The sequence below is a fragment of the Vigna angularis genome, chromosome 2 (genome assembly GCF_016808095.1).
Source record: "Vigna angularis cultivar LongXiaoDou No.4 chromosome 2, ASM1680809v1, whole genome shotgun sequence".
In the NCBI taxonomy this organism is placed as follows: Eukaryota; Viridiplantae; Streptophyta; class Magnoliopsida; order Fabales; family Fabaceae; genus Vigna; species Vigna angularis.
Window position 1 is genome coordinate 48,878,032 of NC_068971.1, and position 19,314 is coordinate 48,897,345.

Sequence of the window (19,314 nt, forward strand, 5' to 3'; positions counted from 1 at the left end):
GCCTCGCTGTCGTTCGTTCGAGTACTGCAGCGCTTATGGTCACTGATGACCTCGCTGTCGTTCCTCCAAACGAGCGTACGATCGGTTAAGGACGACCGTACGTTGTCGATCAGCAGTGGTCGACTAAGTGGACGATCGATCGAGGTGCTATCACATCAGTGTTCGACAAAATGAGCGATCGGTCGAGGACGACCGTGTGCTGTCTATCACCAATGGTTGATAAAGTGGGCGATCTTGGAGGATCGTTGAGTCCATGTGTCGGACTTATTGGAAGGTTCAGTAAAAGTGGGGTTCAGGCCAAATTAGTTGCTGCGTTCACAATGGGTGGTGGCGGATTTCGGCAACGCTGGCCGAGGCCCTACAGAGGAGAGATTGAATGAAACCTTCCATGACAGAGAAGGAAACATCTGCTCAAAGATTCATTCGCGAACCCTAAATTGTCGATGACATATGGGGATTAGAAATCTGAACGTTGTGGAGGCAGAAAAAAAACGGCACGTGGATGCCGTGGGTGCTGCGGAAGACGCGGAAAATAGTTCGGACAATGCGGCGGGCTTGGAGGCGCCGAAAGGGCTTGTCTCTGATTTGGGAATTTAGGGTTTTCGGTTTGCGGATTTGGGGTTTGTGGAAATTGGGAAATTAGGGATTTCTGGTGTACCTCTGTATCCTTAAGTTCTAAGGAGACAGGAACTGAAGTCTGGTAGATGAACTCTGATCCTGTGATCAGAGCGTGAGTGACGGTAGTGGTGGTCTTCTTTGCGGACTAGGCTCATCACCAACTGTAGAGGATCGTTCCCGTTCTTACGAATTGGGGTTGGTTTTGATTGCGCGTTTTGGGGTCTAAGGAGTGGCGCCAATGAAGATGCTGGTGTGGGTTGTTCTTGTTGAGACGCATCGTGGATAGGAGTTCGGTGGTCTCCACCACTGTCGTAGGATCAGCGTGACCGTGTTTGGGAGGCGATGGGGATGAATTAATGATTCCCCTGTGACAGCGGTGTCCGGTGGCGCGACGGAGGCTGATGGATGGACCTGATTTGGAGGCGTTCTCTGCGCTGGGTCTGACCCGCGAAGAGGCACAATTTCGCAAAGGTGTTTACAGTGGCATTAATGGCTCACGGGGGAGAATCCTTGCGATGATGCGGCAGTAGCTTTATCCGAAGAAGGGATTCATCGAGGCCGAGGCTCCTCTTGTGGCTTCTTTGGGTTGGCACTCGGCCCCACGGTGGGCGCCAAAATGTTTCGGTGTAAATGTTGTCCGGTGTGTCTTTGTTGCTCCTGGCTGTCTGGGACGCTTGCTCTTTTCTGATTGTTATTGTTCATACTCGCCAAAGGAGGGGGAGGTACCTGCAAAGATACTCCGACGCTCAAGTCAGATGTGAGTTATGGAGCCTCAGCTCTCAAGAGAGTGATTATGATACTGCTCTGAAATATTATTTAGGGTCTCTAGACATAAAGAGAACGTACCTGGACTTTAGCCCTGTCATTTGTATTTATAAGCCAAAATAAAAATAACCTTACCTAAAAATGTGGTTAGTTATTCATAAATATCTTAACCGTTTAAAATATCTAAGATATTTTATGTAATAAATATCTTACTACATAACAATTTTGTTTGTGAGAATCTTGATTTGAGATAAAACACTCTGATGATAAGGTGCTCTTACCATGTGTTGGTTTACTTTTTTTTACAAAATCAACTATTATTAGTTTCTTATTTCTTTTATCTTTGATATAATAATTATTGTTAAGAATTTTACAATCATTTTTACATCAAAATTTCATAATTCAATTTGTTTAGATGTTAAGAAATTATATATTTTACTTGGACAAGTCTCTTGAAATAAAAGAAAGATATTAAAACTTTTCATTTTATTATCTTCTACCCTGTGTATTTTCAATAAGATAAAACAATAATCGATTGGTAAAAAAAACATTTCAAGGTTATTAATCTGTTGTCAAAATCTTAAGACGTTTCATTTAATTTACGTTAATTTATGTAAACTTTCTTCTTTCAAGCAAATATTTTTATCTGATTTATAATTTATATTTGGGTTAAATATGTTTTTAGTCCCTTAACTTTTAGTGAAAATTGTAATTAGTCCCTCTTCCAAACTTCAGAAATGTGTGAAACGCATTTCTTAGTGAACATTGAAGCAAAAATGTGTCAAACAGTGTAAACAACTCAAATGCTATCATGAAACGCACTTGAAACATCAAATAAACCTAACAAAATTTAGTTAAAAGGACTAAATTCACACATTTCAAAAGTTTGGAAACTAAATTAGGTCAAAGTTTTGAAAAGGGACTAATTCCAATTTTCGCGGAAAGTTAAGGGATTAAAAACATATTTAATCCTTTATATTTCAAGTAATTTATAGTTTATAATTTTTTGTTCTAGTTTTGTTTTGTCTTTGTACACTTCTTCATTAATTTGTGTTCCGTTTTTAAAAGTAAGAAAAGATTAATAATGTATACTACGAGTAAGAAAAGATTGACAAATTACAATAAGTAAATTTTACACGCATATGGCCACACAAGTAATTCAACACATGAAGTAAGAATTTAACAGCTACGTAACACAGATGTGGAACAACATAGAAAAACTATTGTACCCTGAGGACAAGACGTTTATTTTCGTGGGATAATTACTTTTGAATCCTAGGAAGCCAGCGATTGACGGCGGAGTAACCTCCATCGACGACCAAGTTGTGGCCACTGATATAAAGCGATTCATCAGAAGCAAGAAACAGAGCAGCTTCCGCAATATGGTTAGCCTTCAACGTAATTCCCTCCAAATTCGCAGAACCATATGCTGCAGCTTCAACTTCAGCAGGTCCCACATCGAGTGCGGCGCAAGTCATAGGCGTGGCAAGTGCATAAGGCGAGATGGAATTCACTCTTATCCCATAAGCTCCAAGCTCGCCGCACGCCGACCGAACAAGCCCAAGAACGCCGTGTTTTGATACGGTGTATTCGTGACCCGCGCCTCCCGCGAAGGAAGCAGCCACACTGGCAGTGCAAATTATGGATCCACGAATTTTTCTAGCAACCATGACACGTGCCGCGTGCTTGATGGTTGCGGCTACCCCACGAACGTTAATGGCCATGGTGTTGTCGAATTCTTTGAGATCCAAATCTAGTATGGATGAATAAGATCCTGCGATGCCAGCGTTGCTGAACATGATGTCTAAGCTGTTATATTTGTCTACTGTGAATTCCACTGTTTTTGCAACTTCATTCTCGTCTCTCACGTCACAGTGCCGATAACTCACTTTGTCTGAGCCAAACGAAGTTGCCAAACTGTGACCCAGTTCGTCCTTTATGTCTGCTATGACCACAAATGCTCCGTTTTCCACGAATATCCTCACTGCTTCCGCTCCTATTCCGGTGGCTCCGCCGGTGACAATGGCCACCTTACCCTGCAACCTAAATATCACACAAATTTTTTAATCCCACAGGATAGTCTACATAACGTGATACTGAAGCCCTCCCTTACATACCTTGGTTTCCCCATTCTTTTTCTTTGCTTGGTGTGCTACTGTAGCTCGGTACTTTGAACAGTCTAGATATGAAAGTTAGTAGTCAATGGCTTCCCTAAATTTATAGAGAACGTAAAGATCAAGAAAACCGGGCTACCAGTCATAAAAAAAGAATGTGAACGTAAGGAAATAAAAAGTCTTGTTTAGACTTTTCAAGTATTTTTAATAAAAAAATTCAATTTGAATTCTTAATTTTTTTAGTAGGTCAGATGAAAAGCTTAAATAATGAAATATCATTTTGATTTCTGGTATATATTTTTTAAAATTTTAAAAACATCACTTAAATCCTTAAAAAATGTTTTTATCTATATTCAACCAATAGGTGAGATGAGATCACACGTGTAAAAAGGTCATCAACGTTTTTCCTTAATAAAAAAAAAATGAGACAACACATTGGTTTATTAAATTGCTCAGCAGCAATTTAATTAGGTTCCAGAACCATTGGTACAACAGACTATTATCACAGAAAGTTCAGCAATTACGTGGAGGCCAAAAAATAATAAAAAGATATGTGGAGATAAATTTTTTACTGCATTTCTACTGGTGTTATTCACACATTCGGTCATTGAGCACAGGTAGAGATATATAGGTTCTAACAATTTCTGGTTTCGATTGGACTCAAAACGGCGTTATACTGTCATTTAATGTTACGTAGTGCTCAATAATTCTTATTTTAATTTGGAAAACTGTTATTTTTTTTTAATAACCATTAATTAATCTATCTTATAATAACTTCATGCAACTCCATTTTAAGAACCAATACAACGCATATATAAGTAATTAAATAAGGATCGGTCTTATTTGTGTTGATATCAATTAACAGATAACTAGAAAGTTAATCACATGCATTAAATAATTATCCAAAATTTAAAAACGAAATATAGGAGGAAATATAATAATTAGTGTTTTCAAAATGAGTTGTAACCCGTGAATCAACCCGCTCCATCACGGTTTTGAGCCGGGTTGAGTTGGAAAAAAATATAACTTTTTTATGCAGGTTAGTTTTCAACCTGGTTCACTTAGAATCCGGCTCACCTGGATTGAACCTGTAACACCCTAATATTTTAAGGGTATTACTGATAGTAGAGACTAAATTAATTTGATATATTCTATAAACAATCAAACTTTATTTCAATTCTCCCAAAGTACAATACCAAACTTACAAACTTCAAACAATATAGTCTTCACCACTTAACATAAATTCGAAATTTCAACTTATAAGTTTTACACAACATAATTTTTCCAATACAAATTTATTCTTTTTACAAAATATCCCTGAAAGTTTTTCCCCGCATCTCTCTCATCTCTAAGCTTTTTCAACCGCATCTGCAACATTATCTATTCACATATAACATGAGTTATATGATCATAGCACAAACAAATAAGGGTAAGCCAACCATATTATATAATTCATTAAACTTGTAATAAAAATATTTCAATCATGTATTTCTGCAATTTATAAAATATCATTATCCCGATGTCATTAATTCATCATTATCAAAATCATCTTCCTCATTTTCATAAACCTTACAAGTGTACCATGCTTACTCACGAAGCCTTATGGTCAGACCGCTCTCTACCTGCTTCCCTAAGCCTCACCTGTATACTATGTCTTACTTTCTGAAGCTTTACGGTCAGACCTCTCTCTGCCTGCTTCTATAAAACTTATGAACCATATATTTATGTCAAAGCCTTATGGTCAGACCACTTTCTGCCTGCTTTCATAAACCTCAGGTGTTACTTTGCTCATATCAAGCTCTCATGGTATAAACCGAACATACTACTCCCCGTAGTAAACATCATTTCATAAGCAATGATTTCTTATATCCAGTCCAACATTTCATCAAATCAACATTTCATACCCTCTTATCCACTCCAACATTTCATCAAATCAACAATTCATAACCTCTTATCCACATAACTCAATCATGTTCATTCTCTAATCATAATTTGACAATAACATATTTTGGTGTCAATAAATTAAACATATTGCCAGATATCATACTTCATATTATAAATTCATTTTGACCATAACGAGTATAACTCAACATATTTTCACCAATCACAGATCATAGATCAGCCAAAACACTTCAACATATCTTAGCAACTACATATTAAAGTCTGAGCTCAATGTAACGATAAATGAAATATATATGAAGTTTTTACCATGATAACTTTATGCATCTATAATCAACTTGTTTTATTTTATTTTCATCCTAATAGAGATATTTCTTTACCCCAATTGGTCACCAGAGAGGACCCATATGTCTGAACGCATCAAACTCACCTTCGACGCCAGCACATATGACTAGTCACAACTGACTGGACCAGGCCAGGGCTGCTCTATGATCAGGGATGAGCCAACTCAGGTTTTTAAGGTTCCTCTATCCTACCAACAAAGGGAGGCCCTCAATAATTAACAATTTATTTATTTAAATTATCTACTTTGTTCTCTTATGCTCTAAATCTAAAATGCCTAATTTTAATATTTTTACTTCCTCTCACAAAAACCTCAAATAGTATCTGTACATCTATTTAATACCCATATACAAGCTATTACAGAACCCTTACTCCAAACCTTCCAACAAGATCAATTTCAGCCAACAAACTCATTCATAATAGAATTCATACAAGATAATTATAAACAATTAACAATAATAAAATATTACTATAAATGGTCATAGAAGAATACAATATTTGACAATCATAAAAATAATCTTAATATAAAAATTCATGGGGAAACAAGAAGTTGAATCTGGCAGAGCCGGTTAGACAACTTCTAATCCATCCAAAAATACAATATAATTAAATAACAAGAACAATACATGTTTGGGGAAATAAGAAGTTGAATCTGGCAGAGCCGGTTAGACAACTTCTAATCCTTCCAAAAATGCAATAAAATAAATAAGTAAAGCAATAAATAGTTTGGGGAAACAAGAAGTTGAATCTGGCAGAGCCGGTTAGACAACTTTTAATCCTTCCAAAAATGCAATAAAATAAATAAGTAAAGCAATAAAAAGTTTGGGGAAACAAGAAATTGAATCTGGCAGAGCCGGTTAGACAATTTCTAATCCTTCCAAAATACAATAAAAATAAATAAGGGAAACAATAAAATGTTTGGGGAAACAAGAAATTGAATCTGGCAGAGTCGGTTAGATAATTTCTAATCCTTCCAAAATACAAAAATGAACAACTAATAACATACAAATGGCATAACATAATCAACATCACATTTTACAACTATCACACTTGGATATCAACACAAAAGCATACTCTCATTTAAAATTTAAGATCATACAGAAACAAAATACTCCATATTCAAGATTTAAGATCAGACAAAAGCAAAATATAGCATATTCAACACTCAAGATAATACAAAAGGAAATACTCAAAGTTAGCTTCCCTTACCTCTATTACAGACTTAATCTCCTCGCTCTCTGAAAACTTCCAGAATATCCCCTTTGCTATTAGAAATTCTTCCAACTCTCTTCTCTAAAAAATTTTCTAAGTTCTTTGGTGTAAATTTTCAGCCTCCCCCTTGGCTATTTTTAGCAAAAAAATTTACTATTCATTTTTTACTATTCATTTTAACTATTCATTTTTTTATTCATTTTACTATTACAAAAATAATTTTTAATATTTTTTTTTACTATTCACTTTTTACTATTCACTTTTTTTTTTATCTAGTATCTAACTTACAAATATTTTCAAGGATCTTACAAAACCCGTGGTGAATCGGGTTGGTTCACCAACCCACCTAATTTAATTTAATTATTTATTATTTTATGTTTCAATATTATTAGTTAACATTTTTTCAAGAAAGAAAAATATTATAAATCTATCTATTCAAGAGACTCTAATATTATAGATGGATAACTGATACAAAAATTATCAATATTAAAAATTTATTTGTTCGCCTTTTGAGCTTGTTTTTGGATTACGCTTGGATTGTATGATATTCTTTTTTAATTGTCTTTGGAGTTTAACATCATTTTAGAGTGAAATTTATTTAGATTTAAATTAAAAATATATATAATTTTTTATTTAAAAAAATTATAATTAAATGAGTCAGTGAGTCAAACCGTTTAACCCACCAATCCTTGGTGGGTCGGGTCGAGTTCAAATATTTTTAGCTCGTAAATAAATGAGTGAGTTGGGTTGACTCACTAAGTGACCAACCTGTGGTGGACTGAATCGGATCGAGCCGAATTATCCGTTTTGACAACTCTATTAATAATCACTAAATATGATAAAATCGTGTATTATAAGGAAAAATACAGTATTCCTAGAAAACCAAAAATACAGTATTTTTCAACTATAGGTACTTTCCATTGAAAACATTAAACATGAAAAATACAAAAGTTAGATGCTAAATGAATTTAAGTGTTACTTAATATTATATAATTAGTTTATAAATGAAGTTTATATGCATTTATATATTATAAATCAAGTTAATATTTAATTAATATAAGATCCTCCATGTTAGATTAACAAATTCTATCAGAAATTTTGATAACGTTATTTTTTTACTTATTATTTGTGTTAAAACTTGTGAATAAAATCAATTCTATTTCTTATCAAATTTTTATTGTTTTCTGTTTTAGTTAATTTTCCTTACAAGCTAAACTTCAAGTATAATTAGATAAAAAAATATTGATTTGAAAATACCAATGGAATCACATCTAGCATTACAAAGTCAAAAGACAAATTTAACTTCAAAGAATCATAGGGATGTCGGTGTGCCTTCACAAAACGCGTGTTATTTTTATTTTAACTAATGGTGTCCAATGGTAACATTGTTGACATAACAAAATTGAATGTCTATACATGTCTTTTGTGAGAGTTTGGTTAATTCTCTTCTTTCCACAATTTATCTCCACCTAGAGTGATTGAGAATGGCCCTTGGAGGTTGTTTAAGCTACGAGGAAGCTCTCTCACTCCTTCTTAAATCTTCAATCTTCATCCATGATATTTTTTTTCCTTTTGGGGTTGATAAGGGAGATGATCTACAAATTGGAGGTATTAATGTGAAGGCAATGTGCAATTAGAACATAGAGAAACTATCAAGAACCTTGAGAAAGGGCTTTACATATTTTCTTTGGCTTCCATTTCTTTCCTATTTCTTCAATTTATAAATCTTAAGTTCTCCACCATGGATAAAGCTATTTGTTGAGATTAAATATAATGAACTGAATTCTTATGTAATTTATGTGCATATGTTTTAACATTTCAATGTTAGTATTTGATTTTTATGTTTAATGTTTGTTTTGGCCACCCATACATGATTTATGGTTTTTGAGATGTTGAAAAATGTTTTTTGAACCTAAAATTGAAATTGAGTGCCTAATGAAGCTTGTACCTAGGGATAAAACATGATTCATTTAGTAATCTTAAGACTCTTGAAGTTGATGCATGATTGTTTGTTAATGATCCAAAGAATTAGAACTCGATGAGTTATAGGTTAAAAATCACTAAGAATAGAGTTTGAGTATTCTTGTAAATTGATTTTAACTTATATGAAATTAAAATGTTTATGAAGGCATGAGAATGAATGAAATCTAGTTTTAACAATTGTATATCCTTTATGTTAAATTTTTGTTACACACCAACTGTTTAATAAAAAATACAAAAAAAAAAATTCTTTATATTTGTGTGAATTTTATTATCTATTTATGTTGAAAATTATCATAAATTATAGAAATTTTTATATAAAAAATAATATTTATTATTTATTACGTACGACCATTTTTCTTATCATTTTCTACTAATTATGTTAAGTTAAACCAAACGCATCCTACTTTTCTCTACATATTTTGCTGTAAATTCTTGTGCTAAAGTTACGGTTCATGATTTTTTTTTTAAAAAAAAAGTGCTGCTGCGAATACGTGATTATTTAGAAAGCATTAATACCTTGAAATGGCTTTACGAAGACTTTAATGGAGACTAAATAAAAAAAAAAAGTCTCTTTGAATTATGCACATAATAAGAACAACATGATAAGTTTAGTATCAAAGACTCCAAAAAAATCGTAATAAATAGCAAGATATAACACTGGGATATAAGGTATAAATATTTGAGTTTGATAATTATATAAAGTTAATAAAAGTTGTGTATATTGTCAATTACTTAAACATTAAAATCAACAAATGTTTAGTAAGGTGTTTGATAATTAGATGTTACTACGTAAGTGTGAAATTGTTTTAATTAGTAGTTTCAGTTTATGTAATGAACCTATGATTTATAATTTTGAATGAAAATTTAATTCATGGTAGAAAGTGCACCTGATGGAGTTTGTTCTTGTCCCTACCAACGATAAATTTACAAAATATGTAATGGAATCTTTTTCACACCGTTGAAGACATCAACTAGAATGTTCTGAGAAAATTACTGATATCAATTGTATGTTTCCTTTTTTTATTTATGTTTTTAATTGTTTAAAAGGAAATGTGTAGGAACATGCTATTCTTTTTAGCTTTTTAACATAAGACAAAATGTAAGCAATGCGAAACTTCAAAATTAAAGTTGGACTTTGACCTTTCTCTCTTGTTTTGGTCATAAACCAGACTCTAGAAATTGATTAGTCTTTATGACAAAAACTTAAACATAAACATATATTTATAATTTTCCATGAAGGGATTTTGCTCAAATTCAGAATATGGATTGCAAAAATAATCAAGTTTGATGTTGAAAAGAATAAGTTCTCTTAACAACATAAAACATATGTAATAGATTTATAGATTCTTTTTCTCTATCTTTTTCTTCATCTCTTCATGTTCAGTAATACCATGAATTTTTAAGCTTCCTTTACCCTGCAATTGAGAAATTAGGTTATTTCAATTTAATAATTGATCATTATTGAAGCTATATAGGAATAATTTTATGCATATATGGTAATACCATGAATTTTTTCTTACTAATTTTGTTTACCTAAGGGTTAGGACTCATAATTAAGAATATAAATTTAACCTCCAAGGATTGGACATAAACTAAATTAAAGAAATGATGGTAACCACGTGATAATAAGAATGCTTTTAAAAGAGAAACATATTGCTTCTGGGGAAATCAGTAGAGAGATTAATTTTCATTATATAATTTATTTCAACTAAACTAAAAATAATAAAAGATTTATTATTTTCTTAACAATAAAATAAATAAAAAAGTGATTGATTGATTCCATTAGATCTTAAATCATAATATTTTTAACCATTTTTCTAAATACCAAGAATTATAACTATAACGGTTGGAAGTCACACATATACTAGAAATAAGATCAATTTAGAATATATAAGTAGATACAAAGTGCATCTTACAAACCGATTTATGAAGTTAAATTAGACTTAAAGTCCACTTCTTAATTTGATATAGAGCTTATTCTAGCAATATGTGTTATTTGTTAGGTATATTATTTCACCCACAATAAATCAGTTTAGAGTATATAAATGCAGACATCACTTTACAAATCACATTTTATAAGGTTAAGTTAAATTTAAAGTTAACTCTTTCACTCCACCCTTTAACAATATTGGCAAATAAATCAATTGAATAATATTTTTTTAAAGACATACATATATATTTTGTTCGACATTATTTTTCCTCCACACGTCCCTTTCGGAGTGGTCTTTCTTTTTTTATAACGATACTATTTTTATAATAGTGTCTTCATTCATGAACAAGTGCTGTTGAATATTAATTATCACTTTCATTAAAAAACACCATCTTTTCCCACCAAAGACAAATTTGACCATGGCTCAAACATTTAATTTCCACCACATCGGATCCCGTTTTACCAGTATGGTAATCAGAGGCCAAAGTTTTCCAGAGTACCCATATTTAGGACATGCTTTTCCTAATTTATTTCATTTTTGTAAAGTTAAGATTCAAATGCTATACACAATTAAATTGCGCAGATAAAAATATTAAAATTAAAATAATTAATTTCTTAACAACTTTTAAGAGAATCAATAAAAAATGATAGAATAGAATATAACTGAGTGTACTTAATAGAATACCTATTTAAATAAATGAATACATTTTAAAGGGTGTTACTAACGATAAAAGACAATATTATGACATGACACATGTAATGTAATTGTATATAAATAGAATATTTGTTTAAATTAATATATTTACAATTCTATTTTAGAACGTTGCTGGCTGGCTATACTCTATATATACATTTATTTTAAGACACTTTTATATTAATTTAAAACTATTCAAAATTAAAAAAGAGAAAAAGAAAATTCATTAAATAAATAAAAAATCACAAAAAATATTATAAAATTAAAGTTAAAATAAATAATTGAAAAGAGTGCATAGTAAAACCCTGTATTGTAGTTATATTTGGATTAAGAAATTGACAGTGGAAGAGTGCAGCACACTTTGACCATCCACTTTTCTCTTTCGGCTTTTAAAGCAAAAACCATTGAAGAATTGGATTGGGTTTCAGCAGTTAACTTTTTTGCATGCTAAACGCAGTTTTTGGATTATCATTGGTGCTTTGGAATCACGATCCACTGAATGTGGTGTCTAATGTCAATGGAAAAACAATCAAAAAGCCTTGCCCAACACACTCGAGTAGCCATTGAGACCATCACTGACAAAAATACCAAATTGGCATCATTGGCTATCAGTAGCGCTAGGAATTGAAAAACCCTCACCCGAATTAGTCACACCATTTCAGCTGCCCAAGAAAGAAACTGGGAAAATTCTACCTCTTATAGACCGGAACAAAAACAGAAAGATGAATTTTCATCTTCTCAGTGATTGACGTTTCAGACATAAAATACTGTGTATTCACAAGAATTAAAGTCACCCATTCTTACAACTGACATATGATATTACTAATGTATTTTCTAGTATGCTCACAGCATTTTTTAATGAAGCATTCCTCTTATTGTTAAACCAGAACAACCAACTATGTTTCGGTGGTTACAAATTATTTTTCTGTGAGTGCTTGAAAGAGGTTATTTGCATGTCTGTAATTTTTCCTTAGCCATATACAAATGATTTTACATACGCAGAGGTTTAAATTTTGTGATCTAGCTTCAACAACGTGTGTATGTATAACTGATTCATTAATTATGCACGTAAATATTATAGAATAATTAAGAAAATCTGGGGCAAAAAGAAAGTGGCAGTTATGTTATGGGAAGAACATGGGAGGCTTATCGACTACCCACTAATCTGAAATCTCGTTATTCCGTTTCGGTTCTTTTCAGAACAGTCATATGCAGACTCCACATTGTTAAAGGAAGGCCAATGCTATGAGTTATTTGTCGTTTCTCACTACGAAAGCCATTATAAAAATTGGTAACGTGAAGATGAAACTTTAGCAGACCTTCCACTATGATTTGCTATTATATATAGAAACTTAAGCTTTTCGATTCTGCATGCACTCCAAAGGCCAAACTCAGTTAAAACTTATTGCAACTTGTGCTCTAGTGCTCATAGTGCTCACTCGTGCTACAAAACCAGACACACTGCTTTATTTCCACTCCCCACAACTCAGGCTCTAATTAGTCAGTCAAAAATTAAAAGTACTGTTTTCATTCTCCCAGTTATTGGCAGTGAATGACTAAGCCAATCGGTCTCAGGTTTTCTAAGTTTTAGACTCTCTTTCCTGGTTTCTTTTGTTTAGTTTTCCTTCTTTTCTTTGTTTTTTCACTCCCTGATAAAAATGTTCAGAATGAAGCATTCTCCTATTTCACCACTAGCATTCTCTTCATTTTTCCTTACTTTATTTCTTCTGGTCCAAGCCAGGCATCATTCTCATACAAAACACAAGCACTCACATTCTCATAAATCTTCTAAACATTCAAATCCTGCACCTCCTACCCCTCCTCCTAATGAGAACAATAGCAATTCTTCTGTGGTTTTGGATGTACGAACATTTGGAGCAATAGGAGATGGAAAAACAGATGATACAGAGTCATTTAAGATGGCATGGGACACTGCTTGCCAGAGTGAATCAGCAGTTAATGCTATTCTTGTACCTCAAGGTTTCTCTTTCCTCATTCAGTCCACTATCTTCACTGGTCCTTGTCAAAGTTTCATGGTGTTGAAGGTAATAATGTATACTTATTTTGCAACTTTTGGCCCTTTGCTTCTTGCATTTTTTAAGGGTAAAGTTTACTAATGGACTTTTCTGGCTCAAATATGTGGATAAGGTTGATGGAACTCTTATGCCACCTGATGGACCCGAATATTGGCCAAAGAACAACAGTAGGCACCAATGGTTGGTGTTTTATAGAATCAATGGAATGTCACTGGAAGGAAGTGGTTTAATAGATGGGAGAGGAGAAAAATGGTGGGACCTCCCATGTAAGCCTCACAAGGTACTAATCCATTTGAATGTTTGCTTTATTTTTTCAACAATTTGAGTCCTTCATGCAGCCTCTAACACATGTTCCCTACCAATAAATGACTCAGGGACCTAATGGGACAACACTCCCTGGACCCTGTGATAGCCCAATTGTGAGCCTTCAAACCCTTTCTTCTATTTGTATACTTTTCATTGTGATTGAGTGTAATTCTGCATGATGCAGGCCATAAGGTTTTTTATGAGTTCCAACTTGACTGTGCATGGACTAAGGATAAAGAACAGCCCCCAGTTCCATTTCAGATTTGATGGCTGCAAAAACGTCCACATAGAATCAATCTACATAACAGCTCCAAAACTTAGCCCCAATACTGATGGAATTCACATAGAAAATACAAATGAAGTGAAAATATACAATTCTGTTATTTCTAATGGTTAGACACGAAAAACTCTTCCAACTCTTCACTGCTTTTGCATCAAAAAGGCATTATTAATGTTTGTTTGGTGAATTATTATCTTCTAAAGGTGATGATTGTGTTTCCATTGGATCCGGTTGCAATGATGTCGATATTAAGAACATTACATGTGGACCTGGTCATGGAATTAGGTAACTATTGTTTGCTTTCAGAAAAAGTTTTATTCTCCTCATCTGTTGGGTAACTATGAATTATGGCAAAAAAAAAAAAAACTTTCCTTTAAAACAGACAATAAGCCAAATACTCCCTTAACTTTTGCTTCATGGCACTTTAGATTACTCTGTCACAAAAACTCTAGCACCATGTTTGCAACTAAGTGTCTGAAAATCTCAAGTTACTGAAAAATAAACTAGAATTTAAGCTTGAAGGGCGCTTTGTGACAAAAAATAAAAAAGTTGAAGTGGGATACTAACATTCTTTTTAATACAACATATTCTTTACAATTGATTAAAAACTAAGAAACATTAAACTCGTCAAAAAAGAAGTTATATTCTAAAATAATGGTAATTTTCAATATGGCTTAAGGGGCTTCTATGACATAGCTGTTATCTGTATAACTTATGCAGCATTGGTAGTCTGGGGAATCACAACTCTCGAGCCTGTGTTTCAAACATTGTGGTGAGAGATTCACTCATAAAAATGACAGATAATGGGGTTAGGATCAAGACTTGGCAAGGTGGATCAGGATCAGTGTCTGGAGTGACATTCAACAATATTCATATGGTTAGTGTAAGAAATCCAATCATAATTGACCAATTCTACTGCCTCACCAAGGATTGCACCAACAAGACCTCTGCAGTATCTGTATCAAATATTATTTACACAAACATAAGGGGTACTTATGATATAAGGAGCCCCCCAATGCGTTTTGCTTGCAGTGACTCTGTCCCATGCACCAACTTAACACTCTCAGAAATTGAGCTTCTTCCAGCTGAAGGAGACATAGTGCATGACCCTTTCTGCTGGAATGCATATGGAGATTTGGAGACACTAACCATTCCACCAGTCTCATGCTTGCTCGAGGGCACTCCTCAATCCGTGTCAGACTTTGACATAACTCGTTGCTGACCCATTGCTTTCTCTGTAGGACAAAAATGTGAGCATGTACATAATTTATTACTTGGAAGTGATTAGGCCTTTAGGGAATACATAGCATGATGTTCACTCTAATTATCTTGTGATTGTTGAGGAGTTGTGTTTTTTATACTCCTCCCCAATTGTAAACTATATGTCGTGTGATTATTCTGGAATGATTGGCGTTTGAACTTAATTGCTTCATTCATTGCTGTATATGAGCTTGAATTAAATCCTGATTACAAATTCAAAGGACGGAGTTAACATGATTGAAAAAAAGACACTTAAAAATGTGTTGGTTATATGGTGTTTTTTTGTTAATATAGGAATTGCACTTCTGTAATAGATAGTTTCTAACAATCAGAGATTGAGATTCATCAGACAACTTGTCATAAATAATTTCCTACTCATTCCTCCCACATGATTCTCAATATGTATATATTTTGTTTAAAAAGTTTCTAATTGCAGAAGAAAGCATAAGATTTGGTTGTAAAAACTCCATTACTTTTTAACAATAAACGGTGATTAAGTGGGCTGATGGAGGGTCTAGAATAGCTTTCCATTCCTGACATCCCAGTATCCCCATTTTTCACATTCCTTTGTGTTCATTGGATATATATCCTATATATATAAGAAAGAAACACTGGTGTTGAATTGTTTATGAATGATACCACGCTATTTTAGCAAACCAAAAGTCTGAGACTTGATGAATTTGCTGTTTCTTTTTATAGAACCTAATGCTTTAACAGAAGCACCAAACTTTTGTCTCCCACGGAAAGTTTATAAAACATGGTCCAGGATGAATGATCAGTTCACTATATATTTAATCAGAAACTTGGAGAGATTCCAATACCACCTTGGCATTTGTGTCTGCATGACGATGACTGACAAGAGTGTAAACAAACAAAAAGAATGTAGTTAAATATGGAGAGAGTTCCGGAAATCAAAGCAGAAAAAGTAGTATCAGATATAATAACATAGTTTTTAGTGAGCGTGAGTGATTTCAAGAGGATTTGTGCCCCCATCACCCTGCTTCACAAATTTCGTGTGGAAGTTGAGTCAAATTCCCTTTCCAGTCATGCATACTCGGTGTCCACGTTAATCATACCTCATACTTGTTGGAAGTCCCACGTAAGCGAGATAACGCCAATTTATAGTTTATAAATAAGTGCAAACCTCGTCCTACAAACTGGTTTTATTAGATTAAATTAGGTTTAAAGTTCACTCCTAATCATACTCTTCGTAATTAACATAACAAGTTATATGAACTGGACTTAAACTCGAACGGCCGCATTGTCATCCCATATATATATATATATATAATGTATAAGAAGACATATCGAAGGGCATCTTCATATAGCAGCTAAGCTTTTTCTCTTAAAGTCAAGTCATGTCATATAATCTAATACCAGCAGAACGAGGGGCAGCTTTATTTTGTTGATAGCTTTCTTTATAGACTAATGGTCTCAACATCTAAAGAATAACTTTCTTTTTCTCATCGTATAATTAATTAGGTGCTGTAGTCAGACGCTTATACCACCCCACTAACGTCTTAATTAGAGATTCTGGTGAGATCTCCAAAAGTATAGTTCACAAGAAAGCATCCTCAAATTGAATCAATTTTTTTGTCTTCAATTTTGTTTGCTATTATTGCTACAAGCACATATATGACATAGTAGCTACTGCTGTTAATTGGATGAGAAGAGAATCAATGAGTGCATGTGTGTGTATTGATATAGATCAAATGCTTTACAAAATAACAATTCAGCACATTCTTCTTTCTTTTATCTGCTCCACTTCTGTAGTCCACTGATTATTGTTTTGCAGAGCAGTGAACATTCTTCTTCCAAATCCAGTTCACGTCATGATTCATCTTTCTGCATACCTTTTCTGCTGCAATTACACGAGTCACAGACATCAGTTAGAAGCAATTAATGCACATACACGTCTATCCAAACTCTGAAAAAAGCCTTTTCCATATCAGTGCTACTGGGGTATGAATGAACATATAAGCCTTAGCAAATTATTGAAATGATTTACAACTAATATTAACCTGATTTCATTGGCTCGAGATAGTTAGTGTAGCATAGGTATTGAGTCTAATGAGTTATGAGTATATGGTGTTTTTGAGTAGGTAGGGCTTTTCTTGTAACTTCCTTTTGTCTTCCTTTTGTAAAATATCTGCAGGTTCCAAGAAGGAGAAGGTGCATTAACTCCTGAATGATTAATGAAAGGACGTCGCATGAATGTGGGTATGGAATAAAGTTCAAACTATATAAAGCTAACAAAAAAAGTGAGAAAAGAATCTAGGACATTTTACGGCATCTCATGATTCCCACTTCGATCAATCTCATTAACTAATACTTTATTTCTTATTTTCTAAGAAATGACATCTAAAGATAGCATACAAATACCACTTTCCATAACCATTATGATGCTCCAGGAGACTGTTTGGAAAAGAAGAAAAAGCAGAAAACAAAAGAGAGGGAGAATGAGAGCCACACAGAAAATGAACACAGAGAGAGCAGATCGTGAAATATCTTATGCAGGAAAAAAAAATGTACATAAAGCCATTGAGGGGATGGTGGACATTTCTGGGCACAATATGTGGATGTGAAGATGAAAATGGATGTGAAGTGGAGTGTGTGAAGATGAAAGATTCAAAAGAAAATACATGGCGCTAAGAATTTGGATTCACCATGTAGTCCACGAAAAGTGTATAATATATTCTGATTCAATCTGATAATAATTCCATGTGTTGAAGTAAAATGAATATCAGACTTTAGGTAGCTACTACTACAGCATTTGCTACTGTAACAATCCAAATCCCATTAATATGTATATACGTGGAAGGACTCGTTTTGTAATATAAATTTTAGATTCCTTTTTAACAGCTTTAATCAGACTCAATTAACTACATCCATAAACTAATTATACTTGTTGTCACTATAACAGACTTTTGTTTTCTGCTTTAACTATTAGAATAATATTATATATATATTTATATATATATATATATATATATATATATATATATATATATATATATATATATATATATATATATATATATATATATATATATATACTTATTTTAAATAAGGATATTTTGTGACACAGTATTATTTCTAAAATTCTGACATAAAAGACATCATCCTAGAATGCATCCAAAAGATGGTAGTGAGTAATGAGAGTAAGAGAAAAAATATATTATTAAATATTATTACAGAAGTTACTATAAATTGAATTGAAAATAATTAGAAACATTTCTATGACATATAAATTTGTCATAACATTTTCATCTCAGAATCTATTTTTAATATATCACTTCAATCATCATGAATTTGTTGTAAGTAAATAAACCAAAAGAAGCTCTCTTAGCGTAAATTTATATATATATATATATATATATATATATATATATATATATATATATATATATATAATATTCTAATTGTAATATTTTAAAACAATATTGTAAAAAATATTTTAAATGGATTTTGGGTAACTTTTTGCTTCTTGTTTTTTAAGGAAAGTGTTATTATTTTTTTAGAATTTCATATTATCATGTTGCTTTAAGTAAAATTAAATTGAAGTTTCTTAAAAAATATATCAAAATTAAATTTGAAGAAGAAAAATATTTAGTTTCTCAATAAAAATTAAAAAATAATATGAAGCGAACTTTAAAAAAAATGTATTTAAAAATATTTTGTATATGATTAAATCATAATAATCATTTTTAATTTTAATGATTATTATATTTTAGTGATAAAGTTATCAAAGTAGAAGAATGGATATATAAAGTTGAATTGGAATAAATTAATTGTTTACTCTAATAAAAAAAAATAGAATTGAAAATTAAATTGAATCCATATATGGAACTTCTAACCCCAGACATGTGTAGGAT

General features: G+C 32.5%; 2 protein-coding genes across 3 annotated transcripts; one reads left to right on the plus strand and one right to left on the minus strand.

The window, feature by feature from the left end:
• Positions 1 to 2,462: 2,462 nt before the first annotated feature.
• On the minus strand, positions 2,463 to 3,642 carry LOC108328623 (short-chain dehydrogenase reductase 3b). The gene is made up of 2 exons (XM_017562510.2): positions 3,501 to 3,642; positions 2,463 to 3,426 (listed from the first exon to the last, which is right to left on the minus strand). The coding sequence occupies exons 1-2, from the start codon at positions 3,512 to 3,514 to the stop codon at positions 2,646 to 2,648; spliced, it is 795 nt and encodes a 264-aa protein (XP_017417999.1). The 5' UTR covers positions 3,515 to 3,642; the 3' UTR covers positions 2,463 to 2,645.
• A 9,305-nt stretch (positions 3,643 to 12,947) lies between these two features.
• Positions 12,948 to 15,630, plus strand: LOC108328190 (polygalacturonase At1g48100). 2 transcript variants are annotated; one of them, XM_017562012.2, is made up of 7 exons: positions 12,948 to 13,132; positions 13,299 to 13,602; positions 13,706 to 13,873; positions 13,968 to 14,012; positions 14,084 to 14,291; positions 14,383 to 14,464; positions 14,900 to 15,630. In XM_017562012.2, the coding sequence occupies exons 1-7, from the start codon at positions 13,110 to 13,112 to the stop codon at positions 15,399 to 15,401; spliced, it is 1,332 nt and encodes a 443-aa protein (XP_017417501.1). In that variant the 5' UTR covers positions 12,948 to 13,109; the 3' UTR covers positions 15,402 to 15,630. The 2 variants fall into 2 exon arrangements, with proteins under 2 accessions (XP_017417501.1, XP_017417500.1); XM_017562011.2 differs by having other exon boundaries at positions 12,948 to 13,602; positions 14,900 to 15,629.
• Positions 15,631 to 19,314: the final 3,684 nt, after the last annotated feature.

Bases quoted from the DNA above. Each gene is read 5' to 3' on its own strand.
- LOC108328190 (XM_017562011.2), top strand. From the start codon at position 13,216: ATGTTCAGAATGAAGCATTCTCCTATTTCACCACTAGCATTCTCTTCA. The intron at 13,874-13,967 runs GTACTAATCCAT...TAAATGACTCAG, and splicing joins TCCCATGTAAGCCTCACAAG to GGACCTAATGGGACAACACT. The intron at 14,013-14,083 runs GTGAGCCTTCAA...TGCATGATGCAG, and splicing joins GACCCTGTGATAGCCCAATT to GCCATAAGGTTTTTTATGAG.